This window comes from Coturnix japonica, chromosome 2 (genome assembly GCF_054131305.1).
Source record: "Coturnix japonica strain WE chromosome 2, WE-NBRP24, whole genome shotgun sequence".
NCBI classification, from domain to species: domain Eukaryota; kingdom Metazoa; phylum Chordata; class Aves; order Galliformes; family Phasianidae; genus Coturnix; species Coturnix japonica.
The window spans coordinates 95,468,646-95,492,634 of NC_140664.1; the positions used below are offsets into that span (position 1 = coordinate 95,468,646).

The following is a 23,989-nucleotide window of genomic DNA, read 5'->3' on the forward strand; positions in this document are numbered from 1 at the left end:
ATGGAGCAGCGAGGTGAAGGCGAGCGTGGGGACTGGTAAGGATATGGTTCCTTCACGAGTTTTAAGGAAAAATCTGCTGCTCCGTTGTTGTCTTCAGAGCTGCGCAGATACTGCCTGCGTTGTGGTTCATCACCACGCTTCTCCTCCTTTGTAGGCAACCTTTGGTTTGGGAAACAGTTTCCCTGGTGCTCTTCACCGTGGTTGTGGTGCCCTTCGGTGAGTCTCTGTAGAGCTCTGACTAGAGGATGCTTCTTTCGGAAGCCCCCAGTGGTTTGTTCTGCCCAGGGACAGGGGAGTGGGCAGCCCAAGGCAGAACGCCAAGTCTTTGTGCCGGCAATGTATTGAGAGCTTTGTGGAATTCCTGACAGGCGTTTACTGCATTGGAAACGCTGTTGAAGGGGTCAGGACGGCGGCTGGACTGACTCCAAGGTAAAAAACAAAACAGTCTCCCTTTGGCTAGACCGTTCTTGAGAGGAGCTCTGCCCCTTGTCCGTGACCACTTCTTACCCGAGTCACACTTCCATGGCACAGTGCCTGTGCTTCTCCCATTTCCCATTCTCCTCTCCCAGCTTTTCCTTCAAACCGCTACAGCTCCACGATCCCCCAGAGTTACCCAGGAAGCACCTTCTTGGTTGGGATCTCGTGGAGCTTGCCAACCAGCGTAGTCAAGTCTCAACTGAATCTTGGCTACCCCGTTGTCATGCGCAGCGAGGCTCGTTCGCTGCCTCACAGTCCCATGGCTTGTGAGAGGAGAGCCGTGTCCACTTCTCTCCATTACCTGCTGTCTCCAGGCTGGCGGTTAGTAATCTGGAAATGCTGAGCCGGGAAGAAGAGCAGAATAAGATCCAGCGGCAGCTTCATGTCCTGCAGTGGGGAGCAAGGGACATTACTGTGCGTGCTCTCCATGAGGCCTTCCGGAGAACTGAGCTCCCAGGCTTTACCGGCGAGGTAAGAGGACTGTCTGCCAGTGCTGCCTGCCTGTCATGGGGCTTCCCGACAGGAAAAAGCCTTTCCTTTCCTGCCACATCCGTGTCCAGAGCACTGGAGTGAGCAGCCCCTCTCCATTCCCGTGCCAAATGTTCATAGTAGAGTTCTGGAGGTTCCCAGGCAACTTGCAGCCAAGTTTGCTTTGGCTGGCTTTGCAGGGAACCTGGGAGGCAACTCTTTTCCCCCTTCTTAATCCTTCTGACCAGCGCTCTCCTTTGTCTTCCTTCCCAGGCTGTTCAAGACATGATCAGTCAAGTACTGGAGAAGCTGGAAGAAAGCCCATTCCGGATGCCGAATTATGCCAGCAAGACTTCAGGTGCCATTAGACAGTAGAAACCAACAGACCGCAGAAGTTGATTCCAATGCACTTCTTGTCTGCTTTGACAGGATGGGCATTTGGGCAGTGGTGGGGTAGGGCGGGTGAGGAGTGAACAGCCGCTTTGTGCCCTGAGAGTGTGCTTGCAGAGAGAGTCTTCAGTGGTCTGGAGCACATCTGGAAAGCACTACTCCTACTTGGTGTTGTTTCTCAAGCGACTGCTCAGCTGGCTGTCAGTTTATGCTGCCTTTTAAAATAGTTGAGTGAGTCCCTGCGTTGTGCTGCAGAGGGAAATGGCAAGAGAGGAGGAGGGAACTATCACTGTTGAGGATGTATGACTGCTTAGAAGCTTTTTCAAGAGGACAGTGCAAGGGCAGCCGGCATCTCTGTGCAGCTGTTTATGTGCAAAGCAAGGTCAGCAGGCCTTGATTCCTCCTGGCCTTGCTTGACAATAGGGCCCGTGATTTGATTTGCAGGCGCTGCTATTGTTCGTTCCAAGACTTCTCCCTCCTGGACTGGAAGTGGGAAAGTCTTTTGGCAGTCGTTGCTGGTGACACCTTATATGAGGGCTCCTGAGATTACTCTTGAGGTATGAACACTGAGAAACGGGGGAAGAATGGTACGGGGTGGAGGAGACCAAAAGCCCTGCAGAGGATTGTCCTTACACTTGTCCTCACATCCCAGCTTGCCTTACCTAAGGTCTTCTTGCAAGGCCCTAGTCCCCTCTTGTGTATCGCTGCTGAGAATTTCTTCTGCCAGACTGCCCCCGGTCCTCCTTGTGCAAGCTCTCAGTGGACCCAGGTGGGCACAGAGGGCGTGCGCTGCAGGAGGGCCCCATGTTGTGTTTGCCAGCCTATCGTGTCACTGCTCCCAAGCTACGTAACAAATCGGAGTCCCGGCTGGTGCTGGTGCAAAGAAGTGGGAAGTGATGAGGGGGAGCGATTGCTTCCCCTTGCTGGATAGGCTCGTGCCAGCGAGCCCTTCTTTGTCCTGGCAGGTGCCCCTCAACCACTGCAGCCCCTCCTTGTTTTTGGCAAGTTGCTCCGCAAAAGAAGGGGCCTGAGAGCTTCTGCGAGTTGTGCACCCAGCTCACTGTCGTGCACTTATGAATGTGCTTCGGAGCAGAGCTGAAGGGCCAATACAACGCTAGAGCCTCTGATGCTGTAGCAGGAATTCTAGCCAGGACTCTCTTTCGCAAGTGAACACTGTTCCTTCTTCTCTTTTTAGCCTGACAATCATCCAGGAAACTGCTGGCCCTTCCCAGGAAGCCAAGGGCACGTTGTCATCAAGTTGTCCATGGCCGTCTTTCCCACAGCAGTTACAATAAACCACGGAATTCCAGCAGCGGCGTACCGTGCAGACAGCATCTCCAGTGCTCCTAAGGACTTTGCTGTCTATGTAAGTGATACCCCTGGGCTGTGGAGGTTCTGCGTGTAGCATTTGAGGTGGACGGTGGTAGCAGCTCCAAGAGCGCTGCGGCATGCAGTCCTTCCATGCCTTGGGGGAGAAAGAAGTTCCTCAGTGTTGCTCCATTTCCACAGCATTCCTTTTTGGTCCAGCATCGCGCAGCAAAGAAGGTTTCCCACTCTTGGGGCGAGTTGGTAGTTTGAGAGGCAGAGGGAAAGGGAAATGGCACAGTGGATGGTCCCAGACCACCTCTGCTTCCAGTCCCTGCGGGGCTCTGTGATCGTTGTCCGGCAGCGCATCCCATTGTTCTGTTTTCTCCACCCCTGCCTTCCTGTAGGGCCTGAAGGCAGAAGATGATGAGGAAGGAATTTTCCTGGGAGAGTTCACCTTTGTTCCAGGCCAGGCTCCCAGTCAGACCTTCCAACTGAAGGTACGTTGTCTAAGAGGGACGTGAAGCGTGGGAGAGGAGAACCAGGTTGGCTGGGCAGAAGCTTCCAAGCCAGAGGTGTATGAGGGCCTTCTGGCATTTCTTCTGCTGCCACTCCCTACCTGCGTATGCCCAGAGTGCCGTGCTGTTTTTGCTCCCATGTCGTTTTTAAGCTTGCGAGCTACTACAGCTTTTAGCACAGCTAAGCTTCAGCTGTGCTTGCAGCAGAAACCACTGTGACCAAGTGGCTTGCGATTGCACAGAAGTAGGCACCTCTCGATGTAGGCGATACTGTTGGTGTGCTACTTTCACACTGGGGATGTGTGGCTTTCCAAGGGTCTTGTTGTTGCCGGTAACAGGCAGCGTAAGGGAGGCCATTCTGCCTGGGTGACTTGTTAGAGAAGCTAATGAGTGTCACATCCCTCCATTTTTTGTGCATGCACACACACTCAAAGCAAGTGCAAAGAACTTGCCTGCGTATTTGCTGCAGCTTTTGGTAGCTGTTTCTTTCCTTAAAACTCATGTGGCCAAAGAGGCGGAGCAGGGTAAGAAATGTCTTGATTGTGCCACGGGAGCACATCAGCGTGTCAAAGAACTAGGAGGGCAGCCTGAAGTAAGATGTTGCGCGACTATGTCGCTCCCGCGTTGTCAGTGGTCAAAGAGAGGAAAACACATTTCATTTCTTTTTCTCGTTGCAGAACGAGCTCTCTGGGTTCATCAGTTACGTGAAGCTGCAAGTGCTGAGCAACTGGGGCCACCCGGAGTACACCTGTCTGTATCAGTTCAGGCTCCACGGCGATCCAGCCCGTGACGACGATGCCAGGAGAAAACTATCTGGCTAGGGGAAATTTAATTGGCTTGGGGAAATTTAATTGGCTTGGGGAAATCTATTTGGCTTGGGGAAATCAATCTGGCTTATCTCAAAATAAATTAAACAACAACAACAAAAAAAAACCAAACTATACATTTCCCATGTTGAATCTCCTTTGTCCGTCGGAATAACTATTAAGAGATCTCCCAGTCTTTATCTCGACCCACGTGCTTTTTCATCCCCTTTTCTCTTGCTCTCCGCCTAGGGAGGAAGAACAAGGGAGCGACTGGGTGGGAGCTGGCAGAGTGATCTCCACGTGCTGTTTTTTTTTTGATCCTCGTTGAACTACGGGTGGGAGTCAGCAGAACTAGTACCCACTTGGTCTTCCAGGGGGCAGAGCTTGTCCTCTTTCAGACTGTAGTTGAGAGGGTCCATGAGGAGGCAATTGTGGAGGGCATGGGAGCCTAGGATGGCTGGGAATACTTTTAGGAAATTATTTTAGCGGGACAGGAGCTGACCTTCACCAAATCACGGAAGATGCGCCAACGGGCAAGGAGGCCAGTAAGGCTGAACGGAGAATTTTGACTGGAAGTCCGGGACAATAGAAAAGTTCATGGTATTTGGAAGAATGGGCAAGCTACTTACAACTATTCCAAGTCCACATTGAAGCTGTGCAGGGAGAAAATTAGAAAAGCAAAAGCTCAGCTAGAACTGAACTTGGCCTCTTAGGGGAAGAACAACAGTAAATATTTCCAAAAATACGTCAACGGCAGGAGGAGGGCTATGGAGAATCTCCATCCCCTGTTGGATGATGCTGAGGGCAACACGGTGGCAAGGATCAGGATAAGGTTGAGAAACTTAATGCCTTCTTTCCCTCAGTCTTTAATAGCAAGACTCGTTACTTCCCGGTAACACAGCTCCTTGCGCTGGTAGACAGGGAGGGGGGACAGAATAGGCCTTGCATAATCCACAGTGAGATGGTTTTGGGCCTGTTCTGAAAGCTGGATGTTCAGAAGTCCATGGACCCAGATGGACTGCACCCTACAGTGGGGAGTGAGTTGGCGGATGTGGTTGCCAAGCTGCGCTCCATCGTCCTTCAGCAGTCTGGACTAACTGGGGATGTCCCAGTGGAGTGGAGACTGGCAAACGTGACACCCATCTCTAAAAAGAGCTGAAAAGATGATCCCGGTAGCTACAAGACCTATGGTCTCACCTTGGTACCAGGAAAGGTCATGGAATGGACGATCTCGGGAGGTGTCACAGATCAGTTAACAGTAAGAGGCCATTATGATGATGAGGCCCAGTCAGCATGGGATTACGAATGGTAGATCCTGTCTGACAAACCCGATTTCATTCTATGAGAAGGTGCATCCCCCAGTGGTCTGTCCTAGGGCCGGTGCTCTTTAACATCATTATCAATGACATCTATGATGGAACTGAGTGCATCCTCAGCAGGTTTGCTGAGCAGTGTGGTTGAAACAATGGAAGGAAGGGGTGCCATTCAGAGGGACCTCAACTGACTTGAAAGGTGGGCCCGGGTGAATCTAGCGAGGTTCAGCACAGTCATGTGCAAGGTTTTGCACTTGGGCCGGTGGAATCCTAGGGATATATGCAGACTGGAAGGAGCAACCCTTGAGCGTAGCCGTGCAGAGAAGGACCTGGGGTTCCTGGTAGAAACTGAACACGAGCCAGCAGCGTGCTCTTGCAGCGTGGAAAGCAAATGGTATCGTGGGCTCCATCAGAGGAGAGGTGGCCAGCAGGGACAGGGAGCTGATTGTCCCACTCTGCTCAGCCTTTGAGAGGACCTTGGGGTCCCGGTGGGTTAAAGGTTGGCCATGAGCCAGCAGTGTGCGCGTGCTGACAAGAAGGCCAGTGGGATCCTGGGTTGCATTAAAAAGAGCATGGCCAGCAGTTTGAGGGAGGTGGTCCTCCCCATCTTCTCTAGCCCTGGTGAGGCCGCATCTGGAGTACCGTGTCCCATTCGGGGCTCCTGGGCTCAACAAAGGCAGGCAACTTCTAGAGAGGGCATAGTGGAGGGCCATAAGGATGAGGAGGGGCGTGGAGCATCTCCCTTCTGAGGAAAGGCTGAGACAGCTGGGCCTGTTGGGCCTGGAAGGCTGAGAGGGGATCTGGTCAGTGCTCATGAACATCCAACAGGCAGCAGTCGAGTGGGTGGGGACAGGCTCTTTTCACAGCTGCCCAGTAACAGAATGAAGGGCCAATGGGCATGCACAGGAACGCTGGAAATGCCCTGCGAACAGGAGGCAACATTTCTTGAGTGCGAAGGTATCAGAGAAGTGGAGCAGGCTGCTCAGAGTGGGTGCAGAGTCCCCTTCTGTGGGATTCAAGGCCTGAACAACAGTTAACGCAACTCTGCCCGGACGATTTCCGGGGCAGCCCACCACAGGGAACCTGCTTTAGCGGGGCTGCGGCCTGGACGGTCGTTCAGAGCTCCGTTCCAAGCTGTCTGTCCCAGCCTGCGCTAATGCACGCAGTGTGGGAAATGAGGAGTTGGAAGTGCTGCTGCGCTTGAAAAGTGATGATCTTGTTGCTAAAGCTGTTGACCACGCCTTGGTTGAGTCTGTGGTCTTGAGGAATGTGGGCCTGGCAAAGAGCAAGGTCAGGACCCTGAAGTTCATAAGAGCAAACTTCAGGCTGTTTAAGGAATTGTTGGCCAAGATCTCCTTGGCTGAAAGGCCACGGAGAGAGGGTGGAGATCGGTGGTTCTGCGTCCAGTTGGTAACATGTCCAGGCTGGTAATGGGAAAACGGTTTTAAATAGAGAGAGGGAAGATTTGGGTTGGATAGCAGGGTGGGAAGTTCTTTTCAGAGAAAGCGGTGAGGTGCTGGAGGAGGCTGCCCAGAGATGTTGTGGATGCCCCATCCCCGGAGGTGATCAAGGCCAGGCTGGATGGGGCCCTGGACTACCTGGTCTAGTGTTAGATACGGGGGTTGGTAGCCGTGCATGCCGCAGGGGGGTTGGAGCCTGAGGACCTTTAGGTCCCTTCCAACCCAAGCCATGATTCTGTGATCCCCATGCTATTCCCCTGTGGGCTACTTTTAAATTTGCAGTGGCACACTTGACATCTTGTAGAGGGCAACAACATCTATTTATTGAAGTGCATGGAAATTCCCACGAGCAGGAAGAACTACGTGCAGTTTCTGCCTGTTGGTGATTTCTGCAGGAACTGCCATTTGCAGTCCTTCACGTCTGCTTGAAACACTGGCTGACAGTAGGAAGACGGATACAGGAAAGCATTGGAAAAGTCTGGGTACCTGGAGTGAGACATCTGATGTACAGAGCATCAAAAGTAGGAACCGAAAAAAGCGTCTTGTAGCTCCCAGCCTGTCCCCCCTCAGCAGGATCCTACCAAGCAGGGTGCTGGCAGGAGGTGTTCTGACCAAGTAGGATCTTTCCCTTGCAGGCAGGAGGTGCAGAATCTGTTCCTTGTCAGGCTGGGCTGTCCCTCAGAACATGGCGCCGCCTCCTCTGTGGTGACATCACTGACCACTGTGAAGTCACAAAGGGCCCTCAACACAGGGGCAGTTTGTCCCCACGCCTTAGCCACTCTCGGAACTGACAGCATAGCTGTTGGAGAGGGTTTGGCTCACTCCTTAGCGAGCTGTTGGAGAGTGTTTGGCTCACTCCGTAGCGAGCTGCGATTTTCACTCTTTTGAGGTCCTGTGCTTCACTGAAATGGAGCAGCGAGGTGAAGGCGAGCGTGGGGACTGGTAAGGATATGGTTCCTTCACGAGTTTTAAGGAAAAATCTGCTGCTCCGTTGTTGTCTTCAGAGCTGCGCAGATACTGCCTGCGTTGTGGTTCATCACCACGCTTCTCCTCCTTTGTAGGCAACCTTTGGTTTGGGAAACAGTTTCCCTGGTGCTCTTCACCGTGGTTGTGGTGCCCTTCGGTGAGTCTCTGTAGAGCTCTGACTAGAGGATGCTTCTTTCGGAAGCCCCCAGTGGTTTGTTCTGCCCAGGGACAGGGGAGTGGGCAGCCCAAGGCAGAACGCCAAGTCTTTGTGCCAGCAATGTATTGAGAGCTTTGTGGAATTCCTGACAGGCGTTTACTGCATTGGAAACGCTGTTGAAGGGGTCAGGACGGCGGCTGGACTGACTCCAAGGTAAAAAACAAAACAGTCTCCCTTTGGCTAGACCGTTCTTGAGAGGAGCTCTGCCCCTTGTCCGTGACCACTTCTTACCCGAGTCACACTTCCATGGCACAGTGCCTGTGCTTCTCCCATTTCCCATTCTCCTCTCCCAGCTTTTCCTTCAAACCGCTACAGCTCCACGATCCCCCAGAGTTACCCAGGAAGCACCTTCTTGGTTGGGATCTCGTGGAGCTTGCCAACCAGCGTAGTCAAGTCTCAACTGAATCTTGGCTACCCCGTTGTCATGCGCAGCGAGGCTCGTTCGCTGCCTCACAGTCCCATGGCTTGTGAGAGGAGAGCCGTGTCCACTTCTCTCCATTACCTGCTGTCTCCAGGCTGGCGGTTAGTAATCTGGAAATGCTGAGCCGGGAAGAAGAGCAGAATAAGATCCAGCGGCAGCTTCATGTCCTGCAGTGGGGAGCAAGGGACATTACTGTGCGTGCTCTCCATGAGGCCTTCCGGAGAACTGAGCTCCCAGGCTTTACCGGCGAGGTAAGAGGACTGTCTGCCAGTGCTGCCTGCCTGTCATGGGGCTTCCCGACAGGAAAAAGCCTTTCCTTTCCTGCCACATCCGTGTCCAGAGCACTGGAGTGAGCAGCCCCTCTCCATTCCCGTGCCAAATGTTCATAGTAGAGTTCTGGAGGTTCCCAGGCAACTTGCAGCCAAGTTTGCTTTGGCTGGCTTTGCAGGGAACCTGGGAGGCAACTCTTTTCCCCCTTCTTAATCCTTCTGACCAGCGCTCTCCTTTGTCTTCCTTCCCAGGCTGTTCAAGACATGATCAGTCAAAGTACTGGAGAAGCTGGAAGAAAGCCCATTCCGGATGCCGAATTATGCCAGCAAGACTTCAGGTGCCATTAGACAGTAGAAACCAACAGACCGCAGAAGTTGATTCCAATGCACTTCTTGTCTGCTTTGACAGGATGGGCATTTGGGCAGTGGTGGGGTAGGGTGGGTGAGGAGTGAACAGCCGCTTTGTGCCCTGAGAGTGTGCTTGCAGAGAGAGTCTTCAGTGGTCTGGAGCACATCTGGAAAGCACTACTCCTACTTGGTGTTGTTTCTCAAGCGACTGCTCAGCTGGCTGTCAGTTTATGCTGCCTTTTAGGATAGTTGAGTGAGTCCCTGCGTTGTGCTGCAGAGGGAAATGGCAAGAGAGGAGGAGGGAACTATCACTGTTGAGGATGTATGACTGCTTAGAAGCTTTTTCAAGAGGACAGTGCAAGGGCAGCCGGCATCTCTGTGCAGCTGTTTATGTGCAAAGCAAGGTCAGCAGGCCTTGATTCCTCCTGGCCTTGCTTGACAATAGGGCCCGTGATTTGATTTGCAGGCGCTGCTATTGTTCGTTCCAAGACTTCTCCCTCCTGGACTGGAAGTGGGAAAGTCTTTTGGCAGTCGTTGCTGGTGACACCTTATATGAGGGCTCCTGAGATTACTCTTGAGGTATGAACACTGAGAAACGGGGGAAGAATGGTACGGGGTGGAGGAGACCAAAAGCCCTGCAGAGGATTGTCCTTACACTTGTCCTCACATCCCAGCTTGCCTTACCTAAGGTCTTCTTGCAAGGCCCTAGTCCCCTCTTGTGTATCACTGCTGAGAATTTCTTCTGCCAGACTGCCCCCGGTCCTCCTTGTGCAAGCTCTCAGTGGACCCAGGTGGGCACAGAGGGCGTGCGCTGCAGGAGGGCCCCATGTTGTGTTTGCCAGCCTATCGTGTCACTGCTCCCAAGCTACGTAACAAATCGGAGTCCCGGCTGGTGCTGGTGCAAAGAAGTGGGAAGTGATGAGGGGGAGCGATTGCTTCCCCTTGCTGGATAGGCTCGTGCCAGCGAGCCCTTCTTTGTCCTGGCAGGTGCCCCTCAACCACTGCAGCCCCTCCTTGTTTTTGGCAAGTTGCTCCGCAAAAGAAGGGGCCTGAGAGCTTCTGCGAGTTGTGCACCCAGCTCACTGTCGTGCACTTATGAATGTGCTTCGGAGCAGAGCTGAAGGGCCAATACAACGCTAGAGCCTCTGATGCTGTAGCAGAAATTCTAGCCAGGACTCTCTTTCGCAAGTGAACACTGTTCCTTCTTCTCTTTTTAGCCTGACAATCATCCAGGAAACTGCTGGCCCTTCCCAGGAAGCCAAGGGCACGTTGTCATCAAGTTGTCCATGGCCGTCTTTCCCACAGCAGTTACAATAAACCACGGAATTCCAGCAGCGGCGTACCGTGCAGACAGCATCTCCAGTGCTCCTAAGGACTTTGCTGTCTATGTAAGTGATACCCCTGGGCTGTGGAGGTTCTGCGTGTAGCATTTGAGGTGGACGGTGGTAGCAGCTCCAAGAGCGCTGCGGCATGCAGTCCTTCCATGCCTTGGGGGAGAAAGAAGTTCCTCAGTGTTGCTCCATTTCCACAGCATTCCTTTTTGGTCCAGCATCGCGCAGCAAAGAAGGTTTCCCACTCTTGGGGCGAGTTGGTAGTTTGAGAGGCAGAGGGAAAGGGAAATGGCACAGTGGATGGTCCCAGACCACCTCTGCTTCCAGTCCCTGCGGGGCTCTGTGATCGTTGTCCGGCAGCGCATCCCATTGTTCTGTTTTCTCCACCCCTGCCTTCCTGTAGGGCCTGAAGGCAGAAGATGATGAGGAAGGAATTTTCCTGGGAGAGTTCACCTTTGTTCCAGGCCAGGCTCCCAGTCAGACCTTCCAACTGAAGGTACGTTGTCTAAGAGGGACGTGAAGCGTGGGAGAGGAGAACCAGGTTGGCTGGGCAGAAGCTTCCAAGCCAGAGGTGTATGAGGGCCTTCTGGCATTTCTTCTGCTGCCACTCCCTACCTGCGTATGCCCAGAGTGCCGTGCTGTTTTTGCTCCCATGTCGTTTTTAAGCTTGCGAGCTACTACAGCTTTTAGCACAGCTAAGCTTCAGCTGTGCTTGCAGCAGAAACCACTGTGACCAAGTGGCTTGCGATTGCACAGAAGTAGGCACCTCTCGATGTAGGCGATACTGTTGGTGTGCTACTTTCACACTGGGGATGTGTGGCTTTCCAAGGGTCTTGTTGTTGCCGGTAACAGGCAGCGTAAGGGAGGCCATTCTGCCTGGGTGACTTGTTAGAGAAGCTAATGAGTGTCACATCCCTCCATTTTTTGTGCATGCACACACACTCAAAGCAAGTGCAAAGAACTTGCCTGCGTATTTGCTGCAGCTTTTGGTAGCTGTTTCTTTCCTTAAAACTCATGTGGCCAAAGAGGCGGAGCAGGGTAAGAAATGTCTTGATTGTGCCACGGGAGCACATCAGCGTGTCAAAGAACTAGGAGGGCAGCCTGAAGTAAGATGTTGCGCGACTATGTCGCTCCCGCGTTGTCAGTGGTCAAAGAGAGGAAAACACATTTCATTTCTTTTTCTCGTTGCAGAACGAGCTCTCTGGGTTCATCAGTTACGTGAAGCTGCAAGTGCTGAGCAACTGGGGCCACCCGGAGTACACCTGTCTGTATCAGTTCAGGCTCCACGGCGATCCAGCCCGTGACGACGATGCCAGGAGAAAACTATCTGGCTAGGGGAAATTTAATTGGCTTGGGGAAATTTAATTGGCTTGGGGAAATCTATTTGGCTTGGGGAAATCAATCTGGCTTATCTCAAAATAAATTAAACAACAACAACAAAAAAATACCAAACTATACATTTCCCATGTTGAATCTCCTTTGTCCGTCGGAATAACTGTTAAGAGATCTCCCAGTCTTTATCTCGACCCACGTGCTTTTTCATCCCCTTTTCTCTTGCTCTCCGCCTAGGGAGGAAGAACAAGGGAGCGACTGGGTGGGAGCTGGCAGAGTGATCTCCACGTGCTGTTTTTTTTTTGATCCTCGTTGAACTACGGGTGGGAGTCAGCAGAACTAGTACCCACTTGGTCTTCCAGGGGGCAGAGCTTATCCTCTTTCAGACTGTAGTTGAGAGGGTCCATGAGGAGGCAATTGTGGAGGGCATGGGAGCCTAGGATGGCTGGGAATACTTTTAGGAAATTATTTTAGCGGGACAGGAGCTGACCGTCACCAAATCACGGAAGATGCGCCAACGGGCAAGGAGGCCAGTAAGGCTGAACGGAGAATTTTGACTGGAAGTCCGGGACAATAGAAAAGTTTATGGTATTTGGAAGAATGGGCAAGCTACTTACAACTTTTCCAAGTCCACATTGAAGCTGTGCAGGGAGAAAATTAGAAAAGCAAAAGCTCAGCTAGAACTGAACTTGGCCTCTTAGGGGAAGAACAACAGTAAATATTTCCAAAAATACGTCAACGGCAGGAGGAGGGCTATGGAGAATCTCCATCCCCTGTTGGATGATGCTGAGGGCAACACGGTGGCAAGGATCAGGATAAGGTTGAGAAACTTAATGCCTTCTTTCCCTCAGTCTTTAATAGCAAGACTCGTTACTTCCCGGTAACACAGCTCCTTGCGCTGGTAGACAGGGAGGGGGGACAGAATAGGCCTTGCATAATCCACAGTGAGATGGTTTTGGGCCTGTTCTGAAAGCTGGATGTTCAGAAGTCCATGGGCCCAGATGGACTGCACCCTACAGTGGGGAGTGAGTTGGCGGATGTGGTTGCCAAGCTGCGCTCCATCGTCCTTCAGCAGTCTGGACTAACTGGGGATGTCCCAGTGGAGTGGAGACTGGCAAACGTGACACCCATCTCTAAAAAGAGCTGAAAAGATGATCCCGGTAGCTACAAGACCTATGGTCTCACCTTGGTACCAGGGAAGGTCATGGAATGGACGATCTCGGGAGGTGTCACAGATCAGTTAACAGTAAGAGGCCGTTATGATGATGAGGCCCAATCAGCATGGGATTACGAATGGTAGATCCTGTCTGACAAACCCGATTTCATTCTATGAGAAGGTGCATCCCCCAGTGGTCTGTCCTAGGGCCGGTGCTCTTTAACATCATTATCAATGACATCTATGATGGAACTGAGTGCATCCTCAGCAGGTTTGCTGAGCAGTGTGGTTGAAACAATGGAAGGAAGGGGTGCCATTCAGAGGGACCTCAACTGACTTGAAAGGTGGGCCCGGGTGAATCTAGCGAGGTTCAGCACAGTCATGTGCAAGGTTTTGCACTTGGGCCGGTGGAATCCTAGGGATATATGCAGACTGGAAGGAGCAACCCTTGAGCGTAGCCGTGCAGAGAAGGACCTGGGGATCCTGGTAGAAACTGAACACGAGCCAGCAGCGTGCTCTTGCAGCGTGGAAAGCAAATGGTATCGTGGGCTCCATCAGAGGAGAGGTGGCCAGCAGGGACAGGGAGCTGATTGTCCCACTCTGCTCAGCCTTTGAGAGGACCTTGGGGTCCCAGTGGGTTAAAGGTTGGCCATGAGCCAGCAGTGTGCGCGTGCTGACAAGAAGGCCAGTGGGATCCTGGGTTGCATTAAAAAGAGCATGGCCAGCAGTTTGAGGGAGGTGGTCCTCCCCATCTTCTCTAGCCCTGGTGAGGCCGCATCTGGAGTACCGTGTCCCATTCGGGGCTCCTGGGCTCAACAAAGGCAGGCAACTTCTAGAGAGGGCATAGTGGAGGGCCATAAGGATGAGGAGGGGCGTGGAGCATCTCCCTTCTGAGGAAAGGCTGAGACAGCTGGGCCTGTTGGGCCTGGAAGGCTGAGAGGGGATCTGGTCAGTGCTCATGAACATCCAACAGGCAGCAGTCGAGTGGGTGGGGACAGGCTCTTTTCACAGCTGCCCAGTAACAGAATGAAGGGCCAATGGGCACGCACAGGAACGCTGGAAATGCCCTGCGAACAGGAGGCAACATTTCTTGAGTGCGAAAGTATCAGAGAAGTGGAGCAGGCTGCTCAGAGTGGGTGCAGAGTCCCCTTCTGTGGGATTCAAGGCCTGAACAACAGTTAACGCAACTCTGCCCGGACGATTTCCGGGGCAGCCCACCACAGGGAACCTGCTTTAGCGGGGCTGCGGCCTGGACAGTCGTTCAGAGCTCCGTTCCAAGCTGTCTGTCCCAGCCTGCGCTAATGCACGCAGTGTGGGAAATGAGGAGTTGGAAGTGCTGCTGCGCTTGAAAAGTGATGATCTTGTTGCTAAAGCTGTTGACCACGCCTTGGTTGAGTCTGTGGTCTTGAGGAATGTGGGCCTGGCAAAGAGCAAGGTCAGGACCCTGAAGTTCATAAGAGCAAACTTCAGGCTGTTTAAGGAATTGTTGGCCAAGATCTCCTTGGCTGAAAGGCCACGGAGAGAGGGTGGAGATCAGTGGTTCTGCGTCCAGTTGGTAACATGTCCAGGCTGGTAATGGGAAACCGGTTTTAAATAGAGAGAGGGAAGATTTGGGTTGGATAGCAGGGTGGGAAGTTCTTTTCAGAGAAAGCGGTGAGGTGCTGGAGGAGGCTGCCCAGAGATGTTGTGGATGCCCCATCCCCGGAGGTGATCAAGGCCAGGCTGGATGGGGCCCTGGACTACCTGGTCTAGTGTTAGATACGGGGGTTGGTAGCCGTGCATGCCGCAGGGGGGTTGGAGCCTGAGGACCTTTAGGTCCCTTCCAACCCAAGCCATGATTCTGTGATCCCCATGCTATTCCCCTGTGGGCTACTTTTAAATTTGCAGTGGCACACTTGACATCTTGTAGAGGGCAACAACATCTATTTATTGAAGTGCGTGGAAATTCCCACGAGCAGGAAGAACTACGTGCAGTTTCTGCCTGTTGGTGATTTCTGCAGGAACTGCCATTTGCAGTCCTTCACGTCTGCTTGAAACACTGGCTGACAGTAGGAAGACGGATACAGGAATGCATTGGAAAAGTCTGGGTACCTGGAGTGAGACATCTGATGTACAGAGCATCAAAAGTAGGAACCGAAAAAAGCGTCTTGTAGCTCCCAGCCTGTCCCCCCTCAGCAGGATCCTACCAAGCAGGGTGCTGGCAGGAGGTGTTCTGACCAAGTAGGATCTTTCCCTTGCAGGCAGGAGGTGCAGAATCTGTTCCTTGTCAGGCTGGGCTGTCCCTCAGAACATGGCGCCGCCTCCTCTGTGGTGACATCACTGACCACTGTGAAGTCACAAAGGGCCCTCAACACAGGGGCAGTTTGTCCCCACACCTTAGCCACTCTCGGAACTGACAGCATAGCTGTTGGAGAGGGTTTGGCTCACTCCTTAGCGAGCTGTTGGAGAGTGTTTGGCTCACTCCGTAGCGAGCTGCGATTTTCACTCTTTTGAGGTCCTGTGCTTCACTGAAATGGAGCAGCGAGGTGAAGGCGAGCGTGGGGACTGGTAAGGATATGGTTCCTTCACGAGTTTTAAGGAAAAATCTGCTGCTCCGTTGTTGTCTTCAGAGCTGCGCAGATACTGCCTGCGTTGTGGTTCATCACCACGCTTCTCCTCCTTTGTAGGCAACCTTTGGTTTGGGAAACAGTTTCCCTGGTGCTCTTCACCGTGGTTGTGGTGCCCTTCGGTGAGTCTCTGTAGAGCTCTGACTAGAGGATGCTTCTTTCGGAAGCCCCCAGTGGTTTGTTCTGCCCAGGGACAGGGGAGTGGGCAGCCCAAGGCAGAACGCCAAGTCTTTGTGCCGGCAATGTATTGAGAGCTTTGTGGAATTCCTGACAGGCGTTTACTGCATTGGAAACGCTGTTGAAGGGGTCAGGACGGCGGCTGGACTGACTCCAAGGTAAAAAACAAAACAGTCTCCCTTTGGCTAGACCGTTCTTGAGAGGAGCTCTGCCCCTTGTCCGTGACCACTTCTTACCCGAGTCACACTTCCATGGCACAGTGCCTGTGCTTCTCCCATTTCCCATTCTCCTCTCCCAGCTTTTCCTTCAAACCGCTACAGCTCCACGATCCCCCAGAGTTACCCAGGAAGCACCTTCTTGGTTGGGATCTCGTGGAGCTTGCCAACCAGCGTAGTCAAGTCTCAACTGAATCTTGGCTACCCCGTTGTCATGCGCAGCGAGGCTTGTTCGCTGCCTCACAGTCCCATGGCTTGTGAGAGGAGAGCCGTGTCCACTTCTCTCCATTACCTGCTGTCTCCAGGCTGGCGGTTAGTAATCTGGAAATGCTGAGCCGGGAAGAAGAGCAGAATAAGATCCAGCGGCAGCTTCATGTCCTGCAGTGGGGAGCAAGGGACATTACTGTGCGTGCTCTCCATGAGGCCTTCCGGAGAACTGAGCTCCCAGGCTTTACCGGCGAGGTAAGAGGACTGTCTGCCAGTGCTGCCTGCCTGTCATGGGGCTTCCCGACAGGAAAAAGCCTTTCCTTTCCTGCCACATCCATGTCCAGAGCACTGGAGTGAGCAGCCCCTCTCCATTCCCGTGCCAAATGTTCATAGTAGAGTTCTGGAGGTTCCCAGGCAACTTGCAGCCAAGTTTGCTTTGGCTGGCTTTGCAGGGAACCTGGGAGGCAACTCTTTTCCCCCTTCTTAATCCTTCTGACCAGCGCTCTCCTTTGTCTTCCTTCCCAGGCTGTTCAAGACATGATCAGTCAAGTACTGGAGAAGCTGGAAGAAAGCCCATTCCGGATGCCGAATTATGCCAGCAAGACTTCAGGTGCCATTAGACAGTAGAAACCAACAGACCGCAGAAGTTGATTCCAATGCACTTCTTGTCTGCTTTGACAGGATGGGCATTTGGGCAGTGGTGGGGTAGGGCGGGTGAGGAGTGAACAGCCGCTTTGTGCCCTGAGAGTGTGCTTGTAGAGAGAGTCTTCAGTGGTCTGGAGCACATCTGGAAAGCACTACTCCTACTTGGTGTTGTTTCTCAAGCGACTGCTCAGCTGGCTGTCAGTTTATGCTGCCTTTTAAAATAGTTGAGTGAGTCCCTGCGTTGTGCTGCAGAGGGAAATGGCAAGAGAGGAGGAGGGAACTATCACTGTTGAGGATGTATGACTGCTTAGAAGCTTTTTCAAGAGGACAGTGCAAGGGCAGCCGGCATCTCTGTGCAGCTGTTTATGTGCAAAGCAAGGTCAGCAGGCCTTGATTCCTCCTGGCCTTGCTTGACAATAGGGCCCGTGATTTGATTTGCAGGCGCTGCTATTGTTCGTTCCAAGACTTCTCCCTCCTGGACTGGAAGTGGGAAAGTCTTTTGGCAGTCGTTGCTGGTGACACCTTATATGAGGGCTCCTGAGATTACTCTTGAGGTATGAACACTGAGAAACGGGGGAAGAATGGTACGGGGTGGAGGAGACCAAAAGCCCTGCAGAGGATTGTCCTTACACTTGTCCTCACATCCCAGCTTGCCTTACCTAAGGTCTTCTTGCAAGGCCCTAGTCCCCTCTTGTGTATCGCTGCTGAGAATTTCTTCTGCCAGACTGCCCCCGGTCCTCCTTGTGCAAGCTCTCAGTGGACCCAGGTGGGCACAGAGGGCGTGCGCTGCAGGAGGGCCCCATGTTGTGTTTGCCAGCCTATCGTGTCACTGCTCCCAAGCTACGTAACAAATCGGAGTCCCGGCTGGTGCTGGTGCAAAGAAGTGGGAAGTGATGAGGGGGAGCGATTGCTTCCCCTTGCTGGATAGGCTCGTGCCAGCGAGCCCTTCTTTGTCCTGGCAGGTGCCCCTCAACCACTGCAGCCCCTCCTTGTTTTTGGCAAGTTGCTCCGCAAAAGAAGGGGCCTGAGAGCTTCTGCGAGTTGTGCACCCAGCTCACTGTCGTGCACTTATGAATGTGCTTCGGAGCAGAGCTGAAGGGCCAATACAACGCTAGAGCCTCTGATGCTGTAGCAGGAATTCTAGCCAGGACTCTCTTTCGCAAGTGAACACTGTTCCTTCTTCTCTTTTTAGCCTGACAATCATCCAGGAAACTGCTGGCCCTTCCCAGGAAGCCAAGGGCACGTTGTCATCAAGTTGTCCATGGCCGTCTTTCCCACAGCAGTTACAATAAACCACGGAATTCCAGCAGCGGCGTACCGTGCAGACAGCATCTCCAGTGCTCCTAAGGACTTTGCTGTCTATGTAAGTGATACCCCTGGGCTGTGGAGGTTCTGCGTGTAGCATTTGAGGTGGACGGTGGTAGCAGCTCCAAGAGCGCTGCGGCATGCAGTCCTTCCATGCCTTGGGGGAGAAAGAAGTTCCTCAGTGTTGCTCCATTTCCACAGCATTCCTTTTTGGTCCAGCATCGCGCAGCAAAGAAGGTTTCCCACTCTTGGGGCGAGTTGGTAGTTTGAGAGGCAGAGGGAAAGGGAAATGGCACAGTGGATGGTCCCAGACCACCTCTGCTTCCAGTCCCTGCGGGGCTCTGTGATCGTTGTCCGGCAGCGCATCCCATTGTTCTGTTTTCTCCACCCCTGCCTTCCTGTAGGGCCTGAAGGCAGAAGATGATGAGGAAGGAATTTTCCTGGGAGAGTTCACCTTTGTTCCAGGCCAGGCTCCCAGTCAGACCTTCCAACTGAAGGTACGTTGTCTAAGAGGGACGTGAAGCGTGGGAGAGGAGAACCAGGTTGGCTGGGCAGAAGCTTCCAAGCCAGAGGTGTATGAGGGCCTTCTGGCATTTCTTCTGCTGCCACTCCCTACCTGCGTATGCCCAGAGTGCCGTGCTGTTTTTGCTCCCATGTCGTTTTTAAGCTTGCGAGCTACTACAGCTTTTAGCACAGCTAAGCTTCAGCTGTGCTTGCAGCAGAAACCACTGTGACCAAGTGGCTTGCGATTGCACAGAAGTAGGCACCTCTCGATGTAGGCGATACTGTTGGTGTGCTACTTTCACACTGGGGATGTGTGGCTTTCCAAGGGTCTTGTTGTTGCCGGTAACAGGCAGCGTAAGGGAGGCCATTCTGCCTGGGTGACTTGTTAGAGAAGCTAATGAGTGTCACATCCCTCCATTTTTTGTGCATGCACACACACTCAAAGCAAGTGCAAAGAACTTGCCTGCGTATTTGCTGCAGCTTTTGGTAGCTGTTTCTTTCCTTAAAACTCATGTGGCCAAAGAGGCGGAGCAGGGTAAGAAATGTCTTGATTGTGCCACGGGAGCACATCAGCGTGTCAAAGAACTAGGAGGGCAGCCTGAAGTAAGATGTTGCGCGACTATGTCGCTCCCGCGTTGTCAGTGGTCAAAGAGAGGAAAACACATTTCATTTCTTTTTCTCGTTGCAGAACGAGCTCTCTGGGTTCATCAGTTACGTGAAGCTGCAAGTGCTGAGCAACTGGGGCCACCCGGAGTACACCTGTCTGTATCAGTTCAGGCTCCACGGCGATCCAGCCCGTGACGACGATGCCAGGAGAAAACTATCTGGCTAGGGGAAATTTAATTGGCTTGGGGAAATTTAATTGGCTTGGGGAAATCTATTTGGCTTGGGGAAATCAATCTGGCTTATCTCAAAATAAATTAAACAACAACAACAAAAAAATACCAAACTATACATTTCCCATGTTGAATCTCCTTTGTCCGTCGGAATAACTGTTAAGAGATCTCCCAGTCTTTATCTCGACCCACGTGCTTTTTCATCCCCTTTTCTCTTGCTCTCCGCCTAGGGAGGAAGAACAAGGGAGCGACTGGGTGGGAGCTGGCAGAGTGATCTCCACGTGCTGTTTTTTTTTTGATCCTCGTTGAACTACGGGTGGGAGTCAGCAGAACTAGTACCCACTTGGTCTTCCAGGGGGCAGAGCTTATCCTCTTTCAGACTGTAGTTGAGAGGGTCCATGAGGAGGCAATTGTGGAGGGCATGGGAGCCTAGGATGGCTGGGAATACTTTTAGGAAATTATTTTAGCGGGACAGGAGCTGACCTTCACCAAATCACGGAAGATGCGCCAACGGGCAAGGAGGCCAGTAAGGCTGAACGGAGAATTTTGACTGGAAGTCCGGGACAATAGAAAAGTTTATGGTATTTGGAAGAATGGGCAAGCTACTTACAACTTTTCCAAGTCCACATTGAAGCTGTGCAGGGAGAAAATTAGAAAAGCAAAAGCTCAGCTAGAACTGAACTTGGCCTCTTAGGGGAAGAACAACAGTAAATATTTCCAAAAATACGTCAACGGCAGGAGGAGGGCTATGGAGAATCTCCATCCCCTGTTGGATGATGCTGAGGGCATCACGGTGGCAAGGATCAGGATAAGGTTGAGAAACTTAATGCCTTCTTTCCCTCAGTCTTTAATAGCAAGACTCGTTACTTCCCGGTAACACAGCTCCTTGCGCTGGTAGACAGGGAGGGGGGACAGAATAGGCCTTGCATAATCCACAGTGAGATGGTTTTGGGCCTGTTCTGAAAGCTGGATGTTCAGAAGTCCATGGGCCCAGATGGACTGCACCCTACAGTGGGGAGTGAGTTGGCAGATGTGGTTGCCAAGCTGCGCTCCATCGTCCTTCAGCAGTCTGGACTAACTGGGGATGTCCCAGTGGAGTGGAGACTGGCAAACGTGACACCCATCTCTAAAAAGAGCTGAAAAGATGATCCCGGTAGCTACAAGACCTATGGTCTCACCTTGGTACCAGGGAAGGTCATGGAATGGACGATCTCGGGAGGTGTCACAGATCAGTTAACAGTAAGAGGCCGTTATGATGATGAGGCCCAATCAGCATGGGATTACGAATGGTAGATCCTGTCTGACAAACCCAATTTCATTCTATGAGAAGGTGCATCCCCCAGTGGTCTGTCCTAGGGCCGGTGCTCTTTAACATCATTATCAATGACATCTATGATGGAACTGAGTGCATCCTCAGCAGGTTTGCTGAGCAGTGTGGTTGAAACAATGGAAGGAAGGGGTGCCATTCAGAGGGACCTCAACTGACTTGAAAGGTGGGCCCGGGTGAATCTAGCGAGGTTCAGCACAGTCATGTGCAAGGTTTTGCACTTGGGCCGGTGGAATCCTAGGGATATATGCAGACTGGAAGGAGCAACCCTTGAGCGTAGCCGTGCAGAGAAGGACCTGGGGATCCTGGTAGAAACTGAACACGAGCCAGCAGCGTGCTCTTGCAGCGTGGAAAGCAAATGGTATCGTGGGCTCCATCAGAGGAGAGGTGGCCAGCAGGGACAGGGAGCTGATTGTCCCACTCTGCTCAGCCTTTGAGAGGACCTTGGGGTCCCGGTGGGTTAAAGGTTGGCCATGAGCCAGCAGTGTGCGCGTGCTGACAAGAAGGCCAGTGGGATCCTGGGTTGCATTAAAAAGAGCATGGCCAGCAGTTTGAGGGAGGTGGTCCTCCCCATCTTCTCTAGCCCTGGTGAGGCTGCATCTGGAGTACCGTGTCCCATTCGGGGCTCCTGGGCTCAACAAAGGCAGGCAACTTTTAGAGAGGGCATAGTGGAGGGCCATAAGGATGAGGAGGGGCGTGGAGCATCTCCCTTCTGAGGAAAGGCTGAGACAGCTGGGCCTGTTGGGCCTGGAAGGCTGAGAGGGGATGAGGAGGAGGAGGAGAGCCGTTGTCCTCCTCCTGGCAGTGCTGATAGGCCATGATGTTCACATAGTTCTATAAACCCAGTTATTTTTTATCTAGAGGCAGAGCCACTCTAGTTATGATAATACTATTTTTTACTGATATCGTGTTAATGTGAATTAATAGTCTTCTTTTTAAGGTCAGAACTAAGGTTGGCCTCTCTTACTTGTTTATGACAGTACCTACTGGTAACTGGAGCAGCTATATTCATGGAAGAACTTCCTTTTTACTTTTTTTTTTTTTTACTTTTTTTCCTTGCAACTCACGTATTTGAACCTCTAAGATCTAAGATGTTTCATCCCATTTCTTCATACGTTTTCCTTGGTAATGCAGGTATTAAACCACAGGGTGGCTTGTGGTTTGTACTTATTATATCCTCTCTCTCAAGCTGAGAAACACTAACTTTTAATAACTGAAATCCTGGCCTGGAAATAGAGAGAAAGATATTATTCAAGAGTTGTGAGGACATCTTGCAAAAATTTCTCCACTTCTGACACTGAGGCCCATAGGGAAGAGGAATGTTTCCTCATATTGTTGAATTGGCCAGCCAATTCATTCATTGTTGTTTTTCTTCCATCTTTCTTTAGCTTTTCCAGGTCATTACTGCCAGTGAGCTAGTACACGATGTTGGTGCATTCCATACCAACTTCCTCCACATATGCACTTGACATCATTAGGGTCTTGGGAAAAATGCATATTATCCTGGTCCGCATGCATTATCTTCATCATCGTTTATTCCCTCTGGTACTGAATACCTTTCTCTATAGTGGCCTACTTGCCTGGGTGATCTTCTTTGAAGGGGATACATTTCCTTCATGTCTGATACCTCTAGAGAATGAAGGCTTGTGTCCCCTTTGTCAATGCTCCTTCCCTCAAAAGGTATCCCACTTTCCTTGCTTCCACTAAATCCAAGCTACTTGCCTCACTATTCTAGCATTAGAGAAGCCAGGTGGCAATGTGCTCATCTGAACCACTGTTGAAATCCTTTTGCATAACTCATGACTCACCACGTTAGAGGTTGGATGGTCATTGCCTCTATGAGGTCTGACTTTACCTTCTTCGGTTCTTCTGATGGCTGTGCTTCATCCTCATCTTCAGTCTCATCCTTACCCTCATACTTGCACTCATCTTCATCTTCTTCTCCTTAGGAGGATTTTGTTATGAAACAAGCTGACTTTCATAGCCATTTTCTTTTGTCTTTATGTACTACTTTATGTAGAGGAGTAACAGACATTGGCACAGGCTGTTTTTCTGGTTGAACTGCAGGGGCTGTCACAGGGACTGAAGAAGCAACAGGGCCCACTTCTTGGGCCCTGGACCAAGAAGGGGTTGGACTTACTGTAGTACATGTTGCACGGACTGGATTGACTACAGGGCTTGTCACAAGGGTTGGATCAATTACAGGGCTTATCACTGGGGTTAGAGCAACATCAGGGCCTGCTGCACTGTCATCACACACAGAGATCTCTGCCCCTCGAGGGTGCTGAATAGCGATGAAAATGGCTCAATAGGTATGGACCAGGCACTGGCATGCTGCAGTGATTTGAGTCTCTCTAGACTTGCCAGGGCAAAAGCAGACCTTTTCCAAATATTTCACTGGTTTCTCAGGATTCAGCAGTTAATGAGGAAGGTCCAAATCATTGCAGGTGCCCACTGTCTACATGCCTGCCCATACCATCACACTGTCTTTGCCACTCCTAACTATTCTGCCTTCAGGCAGATCCCTGCGTTATCACTGCTTAAATAGTTCTTTAACCTTAAATGAAAAATGAAACACATTCAGAAACATAGTAATAGGAACGTGATGGTTTGAACACCTGAAGGATATTCAAAATTCTCAAGAGCTATTGTAACTAGGCTGGAGGATAAGTGGAAGATGAAGGAGAAAGGTGAAGAAATGGTGGAAAGCATCCCTTTTATATCTCCCATAGCCTGGCTTCCCAAGGATACAAAGTAAGGAGTGTAATTATTAATAATTTCCAAGAGATTGTTCCTAAAGTACAAAGATGATTACAGTGATGAGTACAAATACAAATATTAGTCTCCTGAGCAGTAATTTTATCATATAATGAACTACAGTTACGTAGTACATAAATATAGTTCTAAGAAAAAAATTGAAAGATCTCAAAAAATAACTAAAAATTTAACCTTGTGACCAGCTTACAGCAATTTTGTTTTAATACACTCTATTAAGATCTGCTTTTTGTTCCCCATGCTGGGAACTAAAAGGACTGTACTGGTTTAACCTGGCAGGTAGCTATGCACCACACAGGCATTCATTCACTCCCTTAGGATGAGGGAGGAAACTGGAGGGAAAATAAATAAATAAATAAATAAATAAATAAAAAGGTAGAAATCATGGGTTGAGCTCATAACTATTTACTAACATAGAAAAGGAAAAATAATAGTAATTATACACACATATATATACATATATGTATCTTTACAAAATAAGTGATGTACCACACAATCACTCATTTTGTCCCTGAAAAGTGACAGGTGCCCAATAGTCAGTTTCTTCAGTTTTTAAGTTTTGCATGATTTTGTATGGTATAGAATAACCGTTTGGCCAGTTTAGGTCAGCTGTTT

The 23,989-nt window shown here is 51.2% G+C and overlaps 3 protein-coding genes across 3 annotated transcripts; all 3 read left to right on the forward strand.

The window, feature by feature from the left end:
* On the forward strand, positions 1-3,421 carry LOC146762067 (SUN domain-containing protein 3-like). Its single transcript, XM_085539254.1, has 8 exons — positions 1-35; positions 155-216; positions 369-429; positions 792-948; positions 1,219-1,303; positions 1,780-1,892; positions 2,531-2,701; positions 3,048-3,421. Exons 1-8 carry the CDS (start codon positions 1-3, stop codon positions 3,162-3,164), a joined length of 801 nt encoding a protein of 266 aa, XP_085395380.1. The 3' UTR covers positions 3,165-3,421.
* Positions 3,422-7,797: 4,376 nt separating this feature from the next.
* On the forward strand, positions 7,798-11,066 carry LOC146762068 (SUN domain-containing protein 3-like). The gene is made up of 6 exons (XM_085538104.1): positions 7,798-7,860; positions 8,013-8,073; positions 8,436-8,948; positions 9,425-9,537; positions 10,176-10,346; positions 10,693-11,066. Exons 3-6 carry the CDS (start codon positions 8,921-8,923, stop codon positions 10,807-10,809), a joined length of 429 nt encoding a protein of 142 aa, XP_085394230.1. The 5' UTR covers positions 7,798-7,860; positions 8,013-8,073; positions 8,436-8,920; the 3' UTR covers positions 10,810-11,066.
* A 347-nt stretch (positions 11,067-11,413) lies between these two features.
* Positions 11,414-18,710, forward strand: LOC146762069 (SUN domain-containing protein 3-like). The gene is made up of 8 exons (XM_085539255.1): positions 11,414-11,589; positions 15,444-15,505; positions 15,658-15,718; positions 16,081-16,237; positions 16,508-16,592; positions 17,069-17,181; positions 17,820-17,990; positions 18,337-18,710. Exons 1-8 carry the CDS (start codon positions 11,414-11,416, stop codon positions 18,451-18,453), a joined length of 942 nt encoding a protein of 313 aa, XP_085395381.1. The 3' UTR covers positions 18,454-18,710.
* Positions 18,711-23,989: the final 5,279 nt, after the last annotated feature.